Raw genomic sequence first — 15,468 nt, 5'->3', positions numbered from 1 at the left:
GGACTGGGAAACAGGCAGTGGGGTGTGAACTTCAGGGGTGTCACTGCGCTCTTCAGGGAGCGCCTGGGCCTCCTCGGAGGCCTGCGAGTCTGTGGTGGTGTCGATGCTGGGACTACTGGAGCGGGAGGAGTCTGAAGACATTTGGGAGGAGTGCTGGGAAGCTGCACTGGACTTTTCAGAAGAGCCGCAGGAAGTGGCACTGAATCTACTATTTGGGGTGGACTCGAGCCGGGCAATTTTGATGGGTGGGTCATAGTCCTCGTCCTCGATGAAGCGCCGGGGCGTCTTGATGATCCTCGAGGAGATGGCGCTGACCACGGGCATGATGAACTGGCGGATGTTTTTCACCTGCGTCTTCACCTTTCTTCCTTGCAACTGAGCCGCTTCTTTTTCGATTTTCTTTTGAGCCCCCTTCTTGGCCCTCTGCAAGAGCTGCTTAGCGATTGTCGCATCGGTCCTTTTAGAAGAAGGAATAATCCTGACTGGCTTAATCCTTCGGGGGCTTTGCCTGACAACTGTCTTGTCTTCTTTCGGGAGTGGAGGGGTGCCTTCCTTGTCCTTGCGGACCTTCTGGGGCTTTTCCAGTTCGGAGCTGAGGAGGAGACCTGAAGGGGTCTTTATCCGCTCTGTGGATGGAGGCCGTCCTCGCCGGCGAACGATCTGTACCCCTTTCCTTCCTATTTGAAGCTTCCCTGTCTTAAACTTAGACTTGAGAGGAGAGAGTTTACCTGCTCTTAGTTTTTTAATCTTTGTGGCTTGCTGAAACATCGCAGAAGGTGTCCGTTTAATTTTCTTTAGGCTATCTTCTCTGTTCCCCTTTGGCAGCTCTGAAATGTCTTTTCCGTGTGTTATTTTGATTTTTACTCCAGGGAAGGTGGGTGGTCTTCCTCTCTTCTTCTCTATGCTTTTAGAATCTTTCTTCTTGATCTTATCTCCAGATTTGGTCTCTGATTTACTTAGAGGGGAAAACACAGATGGGTCTGGGAGGATAGCTGAATTTCGGTCAGAGCCACTTCTAGGTCTCCCACGAGGTTTTCGAGGACTAGTTTTAACTGTGTATAGAAATTAAACAATGAAGAGCATATATTTAGCCGTGTAGTTCAGGTCTTAGCGAAACTGAATATAATTTAGCACAGGCCGTTCTGTTCTGAACTCAATTTGGGTCTACTGAGTCAATACATCTTAATTGTGCTTAGTTTCTTTTCACCAAAATTTTTCCTCCAAGAAAGCAAGTTAAATAACATTCCACCTGAAAGAACGTTTAATTACTTTTTTGATATAAAAACCAAGATAACAATAAAAAGTTTTCAAATGAGTAAGGAACCTAGAAAACTGATCTTCTTCTCATGTAACTGTAACCCCTCTGTACAGCATCTTTACAATAAAATTTAAAACAATAACAACAACAACAACAACAAAAACCGATGTTCTTACAACCTTAGATGAAGACTTTTTTTTCCCTGAATTCAAAAATACTGCAGTTGCTGTTTTAAGCTGTACTGCCTTGCCCTAGCCATCGAGAGGAACATTTAAGAACATGCTTCTAGGAAGTCATCTCAACTTTTCAGTTTAGAATTCAGTTTAGAACCTGAATAAATTTGAACAACAACAATACCAACTTTCACAGAAAAATGCTCTTGGGCAGCTGAGCTATCTTCAACCTGTTTTACCGAAGGAAACTAACTAAGAAAGTTTTGTTGGCTAGAAAGATATTCATCTATGAGACGAGAGTAAGGCCACTATCATGCCGTCACAGTACCTGGTGAAGAAGGACACAGCGATGTGGGTGCTAACCTGCTCTCTCTCCCCTCTAGGGCTTCTTGAACTAGTCCGTACCAACTTACAGGAAGATGTAACTTGAATAAATGGCAATAGCAAACCAGCAATTTATTAGATCAGATCTCTACTAATCTAAATAAAAGGAGTTGCTTAAAAATTTATACAGCAAACTCAACGTGCCACTCATCAACTTACTCTGTAGCAACAGAGTTACAAAAACAAGGCTATAGCTGGGCACGGGTGGCTCACGCCTGTCATCCTAGCTACTCAGGAGGCTGAGATCTGAGGATCGAGGTTCAAAGCCAGCCCGGGCAGGAAAAGTCTGTGAGACTCTTATCTCCAATGAACCACTAGAAAACCAGAAGTATCGCTGTGGCTCAAGCAGTAGAGCACTCGCCTTGAGCTGAAGAGCTGATGGACAGCACTCAAGCCCAGAGTTCAAGCCCCATGACCAAAAAAACTCCAAAAAACAACAAACGGCTACATCTGCAATCCTCTCATAACTCTGTATGTTTGAAGTAGTTAAGGGCTGCCTATGCTCTATTTTCTCTTTTCTCCCTTTTCAGTATTTCACAGACAACATTCTAACACGAGACCTCCCCCTTCACAGGCACCAGGAGAGATCACAGCCATACAAACACTTTTACCATGGAGTCCCTTTCTAACAGAAATCAACGAAGGTCTTGTTGAGCTTGCTTGCTTGCTTGCTTTTCTTTCTCTTTCTTCCTGTCTGTCTTTCTTTCCCTCCCCCTCCCTCTTTCTTTCTTTGTCAGTCCATGGGGCTTGAACTCTGGGCCTGGACGCTGGCCCTCAGCTCTTCAGCTCAAGGCTAGCGCTCTACCACTTGAGCCACAGCACTACTTCCAGCCTTTTCTGTTTATGTGATACTGAGGAATCGAACCCAGGGCCTCAGGTATGCAAGGCAAGTGCTCTACCACTGAGCCACCTATTGTTGAGCTTTCTAAATATAAATGCATTGCTCAGATAACCTATGAGACTTCCCACACAGCTTAAGGATTTACAAATCCATTCTCAATATATTCTAATCATAACGAATTTAACAGACCAGGAGACAACAGGGAAAATACATTGCATTTCTTAAGTAATGAAGCATATCCAGATGGTTTACAAAAAGAAAAGCATTCAAGGTAAACTGACAAAGCAAAGAAAAACAATAGGACACCATCTTGGAAGAGTCATGAATTCAAAAACTCTTGCATAGAACCCTGGAAGATGCCTTATATTGTGTAGAGTAGAATGGAGCCTCTCAGAGAGCTTTATCATCAATTTTCTCTCTCTTTTTTTTTTTGGGGGGGGGGGGTCGGTCATGGGGTCTGAACTCTGGCCCTGGATGCTGTCCCTTAGCTTTCAGCTCAAGGCTAGCACTCTACCACTTGAGCACAGAGCCACTTCTGACTTTTTCTGCTTATGTGGTGCTGAGGAATAGAACTCAGGGTCTCATGCATGCAAGGCAAGCACTCTACCACTGAGCCACCTTCCCAGCCCTTCTTCTCTACTTTTAAAAACAAGCTTTTGACAGACAAGTTGAAAAAATAAGATAGGTGTTGGTGGCTCGTGTTTTTAATCCTAGCAACTCATGAGACTAAGATCTGAGGATCCTGGTTTGAAGCCAGCCCGGGGCTGGCAATGTGGCTTAGTGGTAGAGTGCTTGCCTAGCCCGCATGAAGCCCTGGGTTCAATTCCTCAGTAGCACATAAACAAAAAAGGCTAGAAGTGGCACTGTGGCTCAAGTGGTAGAGCATAAGCCTTGAACACAGAGAAGCTCAGGGACAGAGTCCATGCCCTTAGTTCAAGCCCCAAGACTGGCAAAAAAAAAAAAAAGCCAGCCCAGGCAGGCAAGTCTCTTCTCTCCAATTAACCACCAAAAAACCCAGAAGGAGAGCTATGGCTCAAGTGGTAGAGTGTTCAGGTACAGCATCCAGACTCTGGGTTCAAGTCCTAGGTTGAAAAAAGAAAAAAAACAAGTAGAAAAAGTAAAATAGAGAAAAAGTGAAAAAGAGAAGGGAACCAGCTCTGCTGTTAGCAGCAACTAAGCACTCAATCCACACCCTGTCCACATCGTTATAAAGATATTTTGTTGCCGTCATTTTGTTTCCTGTAGATGAGGAGTTAGATCAGAGGGTCCCTAAAATCCCCTTTCTGGATTAAGTTTTAAGGTTTATTTATTTATGGCTGTCCTGGGTCTTAAACTCAGGGCTTCATGCTTGCTAGGCATGTGCTCTATCACTTGAGTTTGGACTTCATCACAGCTTAAAGAGACTATTGCCACTATCTAGAGAGCACAGGTGCTCAGACATCACTGGCTAACTCCTCCCAACTAGAATGACAATCCCACTTCCATTTGGGAAACAGAAATGGTCAACTTGAGTGTTTGAATTGTATTACTATACAACGTAACATTTTTAAAAAAATTAAATTACCCACATCAAATCAAGCAGAACCACAGAAGAACCTAGAGTATCTCAAGATAGGGGCTGTTTTTTCCCATAAAAAGGTCTCCAGCCCTCTCCTACACACAGCTACATTAAGTGAACCATCAAATGTTATTTTCATTGAGGGTCTTCAATTAGGAAACTCAAGATGTTCTAGATGTTTTGTTGCTGAGGACAATAACAAATATAAAACACCCCATATAATTTTTAGTTTCTTTATTTTAATACAGCATTTCAAGAGGCAGGTAAAATATAGTACCAATACTTTCATGAAATACCAATATTTTGTTTCTACTTCTTTGACAACAGACCAAATTTCATCTGTAAAAAGTAACGGCCAAATTATTCCTAGAGGCAAAAATACTATCATATAATATATAGAATGTATAAATCTGAGAATGATCTTATCTTCAAGCGTATCAGGCTTCCCAATCATTTGAAAGAAACCTCACTCCTATGCCCAAGTAGGACCAAGAGAAACATACCAATCATACTAAAGCAAACGTGGTCTGACAGAGAAGCACACCCAAAAGACATCTCATTCACAAGCCACCTCTTATGCCCAAGGTGGGCAAACTCCTCCCTCCAAAGCCCCTCTCAATCTCCTAACAAATAAAACTGAAAAGCACATCCTGTGCCCAGTTGCCATACCTGAAGGAGACCTTGTGGGACTTCGCACTCTGACTTCTTCATCTGAGCCAAAACCTAAGAACTGCTCATCCTACAACAAAGGAAAATTATTTTACAATCAGAATCAAGAACATGAATGTGAACAAATCCCAAAGAAATGCCCAGAGGAGACTAATGAATTTGGAAACTTAGCTTATCCATATTAACCATCATCCAAATGGACACTATAAAATAACATAGTAAAATACATGGACCCAGCCATACAGCTTCTATACAAATAGGAGCTGTGTAATAACTTAATTAATACTTTGAAAACTCAATCTTAGTACATAACACAAAGGAATAGTCCTAAATTTTAAACTACAGATACAACCCAAAACAAAGGACAACTTTAATTCAAATAAGCAAATCAGTGTAATGGAAGAAATATACAGCCCCAATAAAACAAATGCTTTTCAATAAGTACTTAAAGCTAAAAATACACAGGGAGTAATATACCTACTAAATATTAACAGAGACTGAAAGGGCTGTAATTGTCAGTTCCTTAAGTCAGGAATTGATACTTAGATGTGATTTCTGTATATCTGATGCAGAGATTCTCCACATGCACTTTATGGCGTCATTTAAAATGCCCTGCGATAAGAGACTTAATGGTGGGCAGCAGCATTGGTGAAAGGAATCATGAACTGACCACACAGGGTGAAATTTTCACTAGTAACAGGGAAGCATCTTTTCAGTTCCACTTGGAAAAGACTGAAGAAAAAAAAAAAAAAAAACATCTCCCTACCTCTAGCTTTTAACCCTACTTTTGCAAAATACAAAAGATTCACTTAACCTTTTTTGGATAAGCACTCAAGAATGATGTTGTACTAAAGCAAGCAGATTAACAGAAATTCACTATTCAAAGTTCTTTCTAGAGATACAGAAAGAGAACTTCAGACTCCAGAAACAAAATCCACATAAAATTAGAACAAAGTAAGGAATGAAGAACAAACTTGCCTGAATCTTAGTTATAACCAAGTTTCAATATTTAAAGCCCACATTTTGCTCTCAGGTGCTAAACTCAAGTGTGGACAATGTCGGTGGATTTTCTGCTGAAGAGTTCTTAGTTAATTTAAAGCTGGAATCAGGGGCTAGTCTGCTTAATCGCTTTTCAATCAGGAATATGGTGAAAGGTAAATGTAAAATTTTAGACAAGTTGTCAAGTTCAATTCTTAAAACTTAAATGTTTTTGAGGGACAAAGTATTTGGGAGCTAGCCTTTGGAAACAATGCAACTGACACAATTCTGTGTGTGTGTGTGTGTGTGTGTGTGTGTGTGTGTGTACTAGAACTTGAACTCAGGGCTTTGGGTTCTCACTTAGCTTTTTTGCTCAAGGATGGTCACACCCCCACTTTTAGCTTTCTGCTGGTTAACTGGAGATAAGATTCTCATAGATATATCTGCTCAAGCTGACTTCAAACCACAATCTTGAGATTTCAGCCTTCAGAGATGCTAAGATTGCAGTGTGAGTGAGCCACTGCCACCCAGTTGCAATTCTTATTATACTCTAAAAATTTATTTTTTTTTCTATAAGAAGAGCAGTGGGTTTGGAAGCAATAAGTCTGGGGCAGCCAATGAGGGCAGTAGTGTGTTTGGGGCAGCCAATGAGGACAGCAGTGGGTGTAGGACAGCCAATGAGAGAGTAGTGGGTGTGAGGCAGCCAATGAAGAGAGCAGTGGGTGTGGGTCCTCAGTTAGCAGAACACTGAATCAGATGCAGGAGTGAGGGGAGCAGTGAACCCCGATGAGGAGAGTGGGTAGGGGACAAGGCTGTTTTTAGTCTCAGTTCCAGTACATTTGGTCTCTATAAGCTTAGGAAAGTTACTATCTTTCTCTCGATACCTTTATTTATTGGAGTATTATACATAGTAAATAAGGTTTGTAAATCATCTGGAAACTCAAAGGTGACATAATCTTATTTTATTGTTCTTATTTCTGTTATGGATGAGATATTAAAGAGGTGCCATGATTTGTTATAAAGAGCCCTTTGTGGGCTGGGAAAGTGGCTCAGTGGTAGAGCGCTTGCCTTGTATGCATGAGGCCCTGGGTTTGATTCCTCAACACCACATAAGCAGAAAAAGCTGGAAGTGGCACTGTAGCTCAAGTGGTAGAGCGCTAGCCTTGAGCTGAAGAGCTGAGGGACAGCGCCCAGGCCCAGAGTTGAGTAGAGGGCCCACAACCGACCAAAAAAAAAAGGGGGGGGGCCCTTTGTTATATGAGCCCATGTATTTAAATTGGGCATATGTATCTTATTATTTATTTATTTATATTGTTTATTCGGGCATTATATAAGAGCCCATATCTAAACTGGGTCTAGGCATTATTGGCGTTCAATAACCTCCCTATCATATTAGTTACAACTTAAAATTATAAATGTTTAAAGGCATCAAATAAATCATCTACAGTACAAAAGTTGCTATTTGATTAAAGCAATGTGATAGCCATTTTTCAGATCATTCAAGTTTCTAATCAAGTCATTTCTCTCCTACATTGTCTTCAACAGGTTAGAACAATGTTCTAATCCATTTCACATATTAACCAACTGAAAAAGTAACTAATGAACAATTTCTAATCTTTATAAGAAATGTAAGAGAAAACAGTTATGTTCATCATCAACAACCCTAGAGGGTTACTTTGTATATTTCTAACTTTCACAAAATATACCTACACAATCCTAACTGCAATGTGTTCTAAAACAACAGAAACAACAAAGTATCACAGAGCTGTCAAGAAGTAATTTAGCTATCAACATTTAAAATTTCCAAGAATTTAAAAAAAAACCTAACAGGAAGCATTATTTGTTTTCCTTCCAGTCTTAGTTGGAGTAAGATTAGAAAAGAAGACATTTTAGAATGAGTAGGAATACAGTGGGAGAAAAAAAAAAAAAGAACTAGACTTCTGCCTAAGATCTTCCTCTTCACTGATGAGTAGGCTGACTTCTTGAAGCATGCTTATTATTTTTTTATTTTTTGTTAATTGATGATAGGGGTCTCACAAACTTATTTGGCCAGACTGGCTTCAGACTGTGATTTTCAGATCTCAGCCTTGTGAATAGCTAGGATTACAGGCGTGAGCCACTGGAAACTAGCTGAAGCTAGCTGAAGCATGTTTTCTTTTCTTTTTTTAAATCAGTTCCTATTATTTAAAAGATGCAGACAGCTTGGCTAAGATCAAAAGAGCTAGCCTTGTAACTCTAAACTTCTATTTTTCCAGAAGAGTTTTACATCTAAGGAATGCCTACTTCCAAAGCACGGGGAAGGAATACTGCAAGAGTGTTCAAAAAAGTTCTAGCTGATGCACCCACTGCATTGCCATCAGCAACCAGCTTCCCTCTGGCTCCATCACTCACTGTAAATGTGTGGGTCACTGGAGAATGTTAACAAAGTAAAAGTCCTGCCTTCCAAAAGATTCAGCCTGGCCTGGAAATCAAAACTTTGACTCTAGTTCTATCTATACATAAAAAAGAAACAAGTCCATGTTTGGCACAGCAGCAACATAAGCCTAGGTAGACCTCAAGAGATAGGCACTCTACACCTGACCCAACAAGTCCTGGGAACTGGGCCCAGTCAGCCATTCTTCACACATGTATTTCCTTTCGATGATGAGCACAGCAGCCCAAGACAGAGTACAGGAAAGAGCCATAAAATCCTGCTCCTTCAGGAACACAATGTTGTTTTGGGGACTAGACCTCCAAGATTTTGACAATTCATTACTTTCAAAGATACAAAATCACCCTTGCCAAGTTGAGCACTATAAAACACTATTAAATACTTCACCTCTAGTGATTATGAACAAATTGAACTATCTAATGTGAGTGAAATCTAATTATGAAAATGATAAACATGTAGAATTTATGACTCCTCCTACCCATAACTTTAAGGTAACCAGTTAAAGAACTTCCATGCATTCCTTTTCTGGTCAATTCACTTGGCTGGGAAGATGGCTAGAAATCAGAGACCAAAAGCATCTGCAGTGATTAGGTGTGACACAGTTCTTACTTATACCAGTGATACAATTTCAACTGATAAGACTTCAATGTTCCTTCCTTCCTACCTCCATGTGAAATAGATAGCATTCAGTAAGTCCCACAATGCTTCCCAATTTACTATAGTCAAAGGAAAGATGATCACCATGTAAGAGTTCTTCACGGGCTGGGAATGTGGCTTCGTGGTACAGTGCATGCCTAGCTTGCATAAAACTCTGGGTTCGATTCCCCAGTACCACATAAACAGAAAAAGCTGGAAGTCACTGTGGCTCAAGTGGTAGAGTATTAGCCTTGAGCAAAAGAAACTCAGAAACAGAGCCCAGGCCCTGAGGATTCAAGCCCCAGGTCTGACAAAAAGAAAAGCTTTTCACCTTTCTGGCTAAAAGTGGAAGTTCTAGAGCTACTTTGTCAATTTCTTCATTAAACGAGCTCTGCAGCCCTGGCCCATGGACAAGGCCTAGCAGGCCTGCTCCCGTCCTCCTTTCTCTGCTGTCAACAGGCTCCTTGGCACTTGAGGGCACTTGTTAAGCGGGAGGCTATTCAATGCACTCTTCAAAAACTAACTGTAATCAGGCGCCGCTGGCTCACACCTGTAATCCTAGCTACTCAGGAGGCTGAGATCTGAGGATCCAGGTTCAAAGCCAGCCGGGGCAGGAAAGCCCATGAGCCTCTTACCTCCAATAAACCACTCGAAACTGGAAGTGGTGCTATGGCTCAAACAGTAGAGCACTAGTCTTGAGCTGAAGAGCTGAGGGACAGCGCCCAGGCCCAGAGTTCAAGCCCCATGACCAACCAAAAAAAAAAAAAAAAAAAACTATCTTAGCATCCTCCTGTCTCTAAAATATTTATTTTTATTTTTTTGCTAGTCCTGGGGCTTGAACTCAGGGCCTGGGCACTGTCCCTGAGCTTCTTTTGCTCAAGGCTAGCATTCTACCACTGAGCCACATTCCCAGCTCCAAAATCTTTAATCTTAAGAGTCTGAAAACTCTAGCTGGGAATGTGGCTCAGTGGTAGAGTGCTTGCCTAGTATCTATGAGGCCCTGGGTTCTATTCCTCAGCACCACATACATAGAAAAAGCCAGAAGTGGCGCTGTGGCTCAAGTGGTAGAGCGCTAGCCTTGAGCAAAAAGCAGCTCAGGGACAGTGCCCAGGCCCTGAGTTCAAGCCCCAGGACTGCCAAAAAAAAAAAGAGTCTGAAAACTCAAATTTCTTTAATTACAAAATCAGCTTCAATGATTCAACTGAAAACACCACCAATAAATACAGAGTATCAAAAATACTTCTAGGGGCTGGGGTGGGAGGGCGTGCGTGCGCACACGGTGCGGTGCGTAGCTCAGTTAGTAACGCTCTGGCCAGTGAGTGAAAGCAGCAGGTACTGAAGTCCCAGTCTCAGACAGCAAAACAAAACAAAACAAACTTCTAATGCATATATGGATTTTTTTTTTTTTGGTCTAGGTTTTTGGAGCTTTTGTTGTCCTGGAACTTGAATTCAGGGCTTGGGCACTCTCCTTAAGCCTTTTTTCTCAAGGCTAGTTGCTCTACTACTTGAAGCACAGCTCTGCTTTTGGCTTTTTTGGTGGTTAATGAGTTATGAGTCTTACAGACTTTCCTGCTTTGGTTAGCTTCAAACCTCCATCCTCCAACCTCAGCCTCCTGAGATTGCAGGTATGAGCTACTAGTGCTCATACCTGCTCATGCTTTAAAAAAAAGCTTTTTATAGTGGTAGGATTTGAACTCAGGGCTGTTTGAGGCATGCCTCTAGACTTTAAAATTCTTTTCTTTTTTTGTTGGTCGTGGGGCTTGGGTCTGGGCGCTGTACCTGAGCTCTTCAGCTCAAGATGAGTGCTCTACTCACTTGAGTCACAGCACCACTTCCGGTTTTCTGGTGGTTAACTGGAGATCAGGGTCTCATGGATTTCCTACCCAGGCTGGCTTTGAATGGTGATCCTCAGATCTCAGCCTCCCGAGTAGCTAGGATTATGGGTGTGAGCCACCGGCGCTCAGCTGAAATTATTTTCTTAAGGCAACTAGCTGTTGGTATCATCATCTATAGTTCAATCAGATGAGAAAGCCACAGGAGAACCAGGAATTACTAAGAACAACTAAAGATGAAGAGATATCCAGGAGGTAAATTGTGTATCTTAGTAGCAGTAGTTTAAAGAGTAACACCTCTCCTGTGAGAATTTATTCTATGAATTCTATAACTTCTGCTAGCACAGGTCCCTTTGTGACTCCTGTTACACGCTCTAAAAAATACTAAGGTTTTGATGTTGTATTTTAAAGACTTTCATGCCTAATTATTAGTCCTTAATTAGAATGGATTTTTTTTGGGGGGGGAAACAGGCTCTCATTATGCAGCGCAGACTGGACTGGAACTCAAACTCTTCCTGCCTCAGCCTCCTGAATGCTGGAATTACAGATGTACACAAGAAGCCAGGCTAAAGGAATCTTACAAATGTGTTACGTGTGTGTCTCCTCTGCAGTGCGTACCCTTTGCGAGAGGGACAACTTCCCAGTTCCCTTCTGTATTCCTAGTATCTGGGGCCTGATAGAAGTTTGTAAAATGAAATTAAAATAACTGCAATAGACTAACAGCTTAAAAACCACTGGACACTACGATGGCGATAATGCAAAACTATAAATACTAATGAAGTCTAAAGAATTAAGCAACATGATCTCACTTTAAGATAATGCAAAGAACCACAGCTGGGAGGGGTGGTGGCTCAGGGCAGAACAAGAGTTTAGCATGCAGCAGGCCATGTGTTCAATCCCCTCCATGAAAACAAACACGTAAACCACAGAGGAAGACCACTTTATACCTATTAGAATGGCTGTTATTAAAAATAAATGATAGAATATGGTGGAGAATACTGAGGGAAATGAGCCTTTGTGTTAAAATAGTACAGCCATTTTGGAAAATAACAGTTAAAAAAAAACTATAGAAATACCATATAATCCAACACAGCTACTTCTGTGTATATTGCCAAAAACCTGAAATGGGTACCCTGAAGAGACCTTTCAGTACTACTCATATTAGGTGGGAGATGGGAACAATCTGAGTGTCCACCACAGATGCTGGGTAAAGGAAGATGTTGTACATACACATAACAGAATACTATATACACTTTAAAAAGGAGGAAGTCCTGCCATCCTTACTTAGCCAGATGGATGGAACTAGAGGACAGTATGCAAAGTAAGGTCAGGTAAATACTGAGGATCTCACTCGTGTGTGGAATGTAAAGTGGCTGGGTCATATAAACACAGTAAAAAAAAAGATGGTTAGCAGAGGCTGGGAGAGGAGGAGGAGGAGAAAGGGGGAGGACAGATCTGATCACAGGCTACAAAGTTGAAGTTTGACTAGAGGGATGAGCTTCGGTGATAAACTGCATCACACTATGGCAAGTTCCTAACAGTGTGTTGTATATTTTAAAGTTGCTTTTTCAAAATCTGTTCTAACATTCTCACCATAATAAATATGTTCATCAGCTTGACCAAATCTCTCTCTCTCTGTCTCACTCTGGGACTTGAACTCAGGGTCTGGGCGCTGTTCCTGAGCTTTTTCCCCTCAAGGCTAGTTTTAGTACTTGAGTCCCAGCTCTACTTCAGATTTTCTAGTAGTTTAAGGACCGAAATGTTTACAGTGGAAAGTCACCTGTGACTCCCAAAGCCAACTCAATGCAGTGATGGAGGCAGGCGGAGCCAAACTACAGAGAGGTAAGGTGAGAAAGTGGGAAAATAGGCCAGATGCCAGTGACTCACACCTGTAATCCTAGCTACTCAGGAAGATGTGGGTCTGGCAGTTTGAAGCCAGCCCAGGCAGACAAATCTGTGAGACTCTTATCTCCAATTAATCATCAAAAAGCCCAACAGAGCTGCGGCTCAAAAGGTAGAGAACTGAGCAAAAAAGCTCAGGGACAGGAAGAATACCAAGACCTGAAGTTCAAGCCTCAGGACTGGCAGCGCATGCATACAAAGAATAATGGGGAAAGTTCAGCAGCACCTAACTCTCAACTCCCCTCTGACCTAGCCCTGGAGGCTACTGAAACCTTGCTGGGAGCATGGCTCAAATGCTAGAGCACCTGCCTAGCAAGTGTGAAGTCTTAAGTTCAAACCCAGTATAAGAGGGAGGAGGAAGGCAGGAAGGAAATGAGGAAAGGAGGAAGGAAGGAAGCAAGCAAGGAAGGAAGGAAGGAAGGAAAGAAGGAGAGAAGGAAGGGAGGAGGGAGGGAGGGAGGGAAGGAAGGCAGGCAGACAGACAGGCAGACAGACAGACAGACAGACAGACAGACAGACAGTGGAGTGGGGAGACAAGGGAGAGAGGGAGAAAAAGAGAGAGGAAAAGAAAAATGAGGCAAAAATGAATAGCAGAGGGGCTGGGAAGGTAGTTCAGTGGTAGAGTGCTTGCCTTGCATGCATGAAGCCCTGGGTTCGATTCCTCAGCACCACATAAGCAGAAAAAGCTGGAAGTGGTGCTATGGCTCAAGTGGTAGAGCACTAGCCTTGAGCTAAAGAGTTGAGGGACAGCGCCCAGGCCCAGAGTTCAAGCCCCATGATGAAAGAAAGAAAGAAAGAAAGAAAGAAAGAAAGGAAGGAAGGAAGGAAGGAAGGAAGGAAGGAAGGAAGGAAGGAAGGAAGGAAGGAAGGAAGGAAGGAAGGAAGGAAGGGAAAGAAAGAAAGGAAAGAAAGAGAAAGAGAGGAAGGAAGAAGGGAAGGAGGGAAGGAAGGGAAAAGAAACAAAATAAATAAATAGAAGACACTAAGTCAATAAGTAAGCATCAAGGGGTCCACTGTGGGGTGGACTAGGAAAGGCCTCTCTGAGGTGAGTTTACCAGGGGTTGGTAAACGAAGAGCCATGAGCTAAATGAGCCTATCTTTTGTTTGGTCCATGGTCTAAGATTAAAATGAAAATCTGCTATTCTAAATAGTTGAAAAACATTTCATGCATATAAGAATTACATGAAAACACAAATATCAGAGTCCATAAAAGTTTAACTGGCCAGCCGCCATTCTCATTCATGCACGTATTGTCGGTGGTTGTTTTTGCACAACAGAGAACATCTGGCTCCTTGCAGAAACAAAACTCAGGACCTGGTAGACCCGACTGAGCAGAAGACAGATCTTCTGATGGATCTAGGCAGATCCCAAGAGCACAAGTCCAGAGACAGCAAGCACAATGTGTAGAGCAGATGAAAAAAAGTCAGCACAGCTTTGTAGCAGAATGAAGAAGGCAGGGCACAGTGGCTCACAGCTGTACTCCCAGCTACTTAAGAGGCAGAAATTGGGAGGCTCATGCTTTAAGGCCAGCACAAGCAAAAAGTTAGTAAGAGTTCCATCTCAACCAACAAGGCATGCTGGCCTCTGCCTGAGTTCCAACATGGGGAAGCTATAGCAGAAGGGTGGTTGTCAGAGGCCAGACCCGGCAAAAAAGAATAATAATCAATAATCATCATCATCTAACCTTACCAGAAATAACAAACAAAAAACAGAAAAGATCACTGAAAAAAGTAAGCTAGCCTCCCGAGGCTTTGATGAATTTACCCTAGCAGTACTGGGAGTCACTGCCAATTTCAATGTGAATATGATCTGGTATTGGAGTTCAGAGTTGCCATGTGAACAAACTTGGGCGAGGAAAGAACGCAAGCAAGGAGAGGAGAGAGGAGTCCAGCCAGGAGAGAAGAGGGAATGCGTACAGGACAACCTTGAGTAGATAAATGGAAGAGACATAAGGTTGCAGAGGATGGCTGGTACTAGTTCCCACTTAACAGGGAGGAAAGTCCTCTGAGAGGGTTTTCAATCTCTGTTCATTTTCTCGGGATCTGCTGCCATTGACTCAGAAAGTGACACATCAGGGCGGAGCCTCTGCACCACTGCGCTGAGGACAAGCCCGTCAGTACCAGCTCTGAGCGCTTCCGCCCCCAAACGACAACTTCCCAAGTACCTGGCAAAGAACTAGGATTTTGGTGCTTTAGATCCTGTTTTGTTTTGTTTTTTCGGTCGTGGGACTTGAACTCTGTCCCTCAGCTCTTCAGCTCAAGGCGAGTGCTCTACTGCTTGAGCCACAGTGCCACTTCTAGTTTTCTAGTGGTTCATTGGAGATAAGAGTCTCACGGACTTTCCTGCCCAGGCTGGCTTTGAACGGTGGTCCTCAGATCTCAGCCTCCTGAGTAGCTAGGATTACAGGTGTGAACCACCGGCACCCAGCTTATCCTGTTATGTTTTAAGTGAGGTTATTAGAAAGAAATTAGAAAGCTCCCTGAAGAGGCATGATCAATGCTCAAGGCCTAGCACTTGGTCATCTGCCTACAACATAAAAAGGCATTCCTTAAAAAAATAAATTTGAGGGGCTGGGAAAGTGGTAGAGGGCTTGCCTTGCATGCATAAGACCCTAGGTTCGATTTCTCAGCACCACATAAACAGAAAAAGCTGGAAGTGGTGCTGTGGCTCAAATGGCAGAGTGCTAGCCTTGAGCTGAAGAGCTGAGGGACAGCGCCCAGGCCCAGAGTTCAGGCCCCATGACCAACCAAAAACAAAACAAAACAAAACAAAAAAAACTTTAGGGCTGAGAACGTGTTAGTGGTAG

At 42.6% G+C, this 15,468-nt stretch overlaps 1 protein-coding gene across 1 annotated transcript in view; it reads right to left on the bottom strand.

Moving 5' to 3' along the window:
* The window catches only part of Kmt2a (lysine methyltransferase 2A), an 80,085-nt gene that overhangs the window by 48,260 nt on the left and 16,357 nt on the right, over positions 1-15,468 (bottom strand). The window contains 2 exon segments of the mRNA XM_042682906.1: positions 1-1,052; positions 4,884-4,953. Of these exon segments, the coding sequence (XP_042538840.1) occupies positions 1-1,052; positions 4,884-4,953 (1,122 nt within the window).

Source organism: Dipodomys spectabilis, unplaced genomic scaffold (assembly GCF_019054845.1).
Source record: "Dipodomys spectabilis isolate Male_0828 unplaced genomic scaffold, ASM1905484v1 ptg000076l, whole genome shotgun sequence".
Classification (NCBI taxonomy): domain Eukaryota; kingdom Metazoa; phylum Chordata; class Mammalia; order Rodentia; family Heteromyidae; genus Dipodomys; species Dipodomys spectabilis.
Note: the sequence above shows the minus strand (reverse complement) of the source record. Positions and strands in the feature narration are given on the sequence as shown.